General features: G+C 35.7%; 1 protein-coding gene across 1 annotated transcript in view; it reads right to left on the bottom strand.

Moving 5' to 3' along the window:
- Positions 1–3539, bottom strand: part of LOC106456452 (uncharacterized) — a 31682-nt gene extending 28143 nt beyond the window's left edge. The window contains exons 1-3 of the mRNA XM_013914914.1: positions 3481–3539; positions 2978–3295; positions 2692–2898 (exon numbers count right to left, since the gene is read on the bottom strand). Of these exons, the coding sequence (XP_013770368.1) occupies positions 2692–2898; positions 2978–3295; positions 3481–3523 (568 nt within the window). The 5' untranslated portion in view covers positions 3524–3539. The remainder of the gene's footprint in view (positions 1–2691; positions 2899–2977; positions 3296–3480) is intronic.
- Between the last annotated feature and the right edge of the window lie 248 nt (positions 3540–3787).

Here is a 3787-nt window from a genome sequence, read left to right as displayed (position 1 = left end):
CACTGTCTTTCCTGTGTTCCCTGTGACTCGTTAAGTCTCTGTCACCCTGCTAGTATTGATTCTGGTACCCATTTGTCCTTTGCCTTGTTCTTAGTTTACTCCATGCGTTGTTATTTAGATTTATTTCACCTGTGTATAGTTACCATTGTGTCTCCACTCTGCCCTCACCTCTTGTGTTTTTGTTACCTCAGTTTGTTTCAGTTCCTTATCGTGTCATTCTGAATAACAAGGCATGGAGTAACCATTTCATGTTTACTGTTTGTTTGCCCATGAGCTTCCCCCCCTCTTTGGATCTATAGCAGGGGTGTCAAACTCCAGGTATCCTGACTCTTTTACATGTGTCTCTGCTGCAACACAGTAAGTAATTAGCAAGATCCTATAGAACGTGACTGCATAACCCTACTCAAGTAAATTTAAATAAATGTAAGTGTTGGGAAAAATGTGTATTCTTCTAGTAAATAAACTCTTCAAACTTGTTTAGTGAAATCCGCCTTTTGAATCTACTCATCTGGCATCTGATGTGACAAAACTGCATTGTAATATTGTTTCTCAAATAAATACCAACCATATTTCTATAAGCAAAGTTATTGCTGACATAATGACTTTTTTTTTGCATGAAAGGCTTTCTAAATTGTTATTTTAAAGATGTAGATGAGATTTAACAATAAATATTGTATAGAATCTGTCCAAATACAGAAAAAATAGGAAAATAAGCACTAAAATGTGTGTTTTGGATTGTTGCTTTTAGAAATAAAATATCTTGGAAGCAAAAATATAAAAAAATTTTCTTGTACTGTATTGCATTAATTACAAAGAAAAAAAAAACCTGACACCTCAAAAATATATTTTTAATTACAAAAAGTAGGACAATCATTGAATACAGTTTAAAATCAGGGATTTGAGAAATGCGACAAAACTAAATTTATAGCTTTGAGAGCCAGTCAGTAATGAAGCAAATAAACTGTTAACAGTTAATATTTAATGAAGAGGAAAAAAAACATGACTAAAGGGTCACAAATATAGAATTTCAGGAGATTGTCGTGGACATTTTAAATAAACCCGCAAACACCTTGGTGAGCATGATTTAAAGTGAGTTTAATAACAATTTTTATTAATTGCAATATGGAGAGACTCTGGTCAAATACCTAAGCAGTCTCTGACGATGGCTGCCGCCCTTACATCTTATATACAAACAGACAAAGACATTCCACAACTCCTACATGTTTCCCAATCTCACAGGCCCTATACCTTCCCTTCAAAGAGAGAGGGAGAGAGAGGTAAAAAATTACACATGTTTTTGCCGAGCCGTCACCTAGAGATTTACATCCCTGAATAGCAGGAGTCTCACTATCTGTTTAACGTCTCCCATGAACTAACAGTGGCTCCACTCTGTGTGTGTGTATATATGTATGATAGAGCATAAGGCCCACTTGTGGTGCACATGCATACAACTGGTGAAAATGTAATTCTACAATTACTAAAGTTATATGGTTAAAACATGTGATCAATACAAAAAAAAGCAATCTTCCACGACATTGTTACTGGCATCAGCGTTTAACTTGAGAGTAGACACTGTGTTCAGCACCCTCTCTCTTCCTTTTTCCTCTTGTTTTTCTTTCAGAGAAATTCAGTGCAGTGTAGTTTAGTTCATCATCAGCTTCTTCAGTCTGTGCCGTAGTTAAAAACAGTTATATAAAAATAAAATTATATAATTGAGATAGAGTTAGGTAGATAGTCTAAGGAGCTTGGAAAGAAAAGCGTCTGGAGTTCTTTGAGTTGCTTGAAGACGTTTCACCTCTCATCCGAGAAGCTTCTTCAGTTCTAAGGTCAAATGGTGGAGAGACCCAGATTTAATCCCAGTGGGAGTTTCCCCCACTGGGGGATGAGAGATGAAACGTGTTCAAGCAACTCAAAGAAGTCCAGACGCTTTTCTTTCCAAGCTCCTTAGACTACGATGACCTGGATGACTGAGAACCTTCACAGACAGTTAGATAGATAGAAAAACAATTGTCACATCTTTTAACATCAATAATTATTATTACTTACAAGTTGGTGCGAGGTTTCAGTTTGTATATCTGATAAAGCACCTTCATTTCCTAAGAATAAAAATAATAAATAAATAAATAGTGAAATGAACTTAACTGTGTCATTTGACTTAGAACCTAAAAATCTCATGCATAGAAATACATTGTTCTAATAAAATATATTAGATTGATTAATTACTAACCACTATAAACGCCTCATTTATTGCAGATTCTATTCATCGTTCTTCTGTAGAACTTATGATATTGTATATAAAATGTATAAATGTTTTACTTTTTAAAACGCTTACCTCTATGTGATTTACATACTTGTTGGTTGAAGATGAGGAACGCGTTTCCAATCACAGAAACAGCCAAACAAACTATTAATATCGTGCTCTGAATGAATACTGACTCGGTTGATTCTACAAAAACAAACAAACAAAAAGTTCTCAAACATTTTGATCACTCGTGCTGATTTTGTAAACAGAACTTCCAGTTGTTAAATAGAAAATCATACCAAGTTCCAGTGTAATTCCCTTTCCAAATAATATCTCCCCACATGTGGCCACAGCACAGTAGTAGGTCCCAGCATCAGAGGAGCTGACATTCTTAGAGAAGCGATAAACACATCTATCCTGGGGGTCAGAATTTTTCTCACATACATTATAGTTGTTTGTGTCAGTGTAGATGATGTTGGGATGAGCTTGATTTGCTCCAGCTCTAAACCAGAGAATATTGAGACCTCCTGGACATGTCTGGTTGTCAGAGTCAGAGAAGACTTTACACTGAAGAGTCATCGTGTCTCCTGAACGAACTGGGTTTGATTCTATCTGCAGCTGACTCACTGTATAGTTTGATGTCCTCTGAGTGTTTCCTGTGTAATAAAACATTTTTTTTTTCAAAACACGTTTTAAAACAATTTCAAACTTTGTAAAAGCATGTCAGTTTATTACCTTTTACCAACAAATACGTCCCACTCCATTTAACTCCAATCCTTTCTGTGTTTGCACAGTGATAGATTCCCTCATCATCTTGATCTGCTTTCAAAATGGTCAGGCTGGCAAAATCATCACCTATGTCAAATTTCAAACTAGTAAATTCAGGACCAAAAGTAGGTTCTGTAGATTTGAATACTGTCACTATTAACTTCAGAGTTCCCCCAAAACTCTGCTTGTACCAGTGGACTCCTCTACTGCTGAGCTCTTTGGGTATAGCACATGTTATAGTCGCTGGTTCACCAAGCTGAACAGTTTTCACTGGAACTACAGTATCTGAATTAAGAGAAAGCAGAAAAATAAAATCTTGTTTGATATATGTTTAACTTGCACTACATGCAAGGTACATGTAGTGCAAGTTAACTTATAAGTGCAAAACTATTTTTACAGCAATTTATATGCATCTGTTTGACAAGTAAATTCTTAAGAACATTTTTAGACAAATTTAAAAAAGCACTTACATCCTTGGTGAATTAAAAACAATGTAATCCATAAGATGATCATCTTGACAGTGCTTCTGTTGGAGACCACACTGGTATTTCAGTGAGTGGAGGAGGCAAGATGGTTGTTTTAGGTCAGACGGTATCTGATTGGTTAACACACAATAGATTCAAAAGTACATTTCCTGTCGCAATTGCCTCATCCTGGGCTTTGCAAAACCTATCACCTCTCTTTCATCTTCTGTTGCAACTGTCCATTTTCCAAACAATAACACTGTATAGTAATGTATAATGTATAATGTGTATGTGTTAGTCCCCATAGGGAAAT

The sequence above is a fragment of the Pundamilia nyererei genome, unplaced genomic scaffold (genome assembly GCF_000239375.1).
Source record: "Pundamilia nyererei isolate P.nyererei 1_Seehausen unplaced genomic scaffold, PunNye1.0 scaffold00237, whole genome shotgun sequence".
NCBI classification, from domain to species: Eukaryota; Metazoa; Chordata; class Actinopteri; order Cichliformes; family Cichlidae; genus Pundamilia; species Pundamilia nyererei.
The sequence above is the reverse complement of the archived record's forward strand: the minus strand, read 5'-3'. Positions and strand labels throughout refer to the sequence as shown.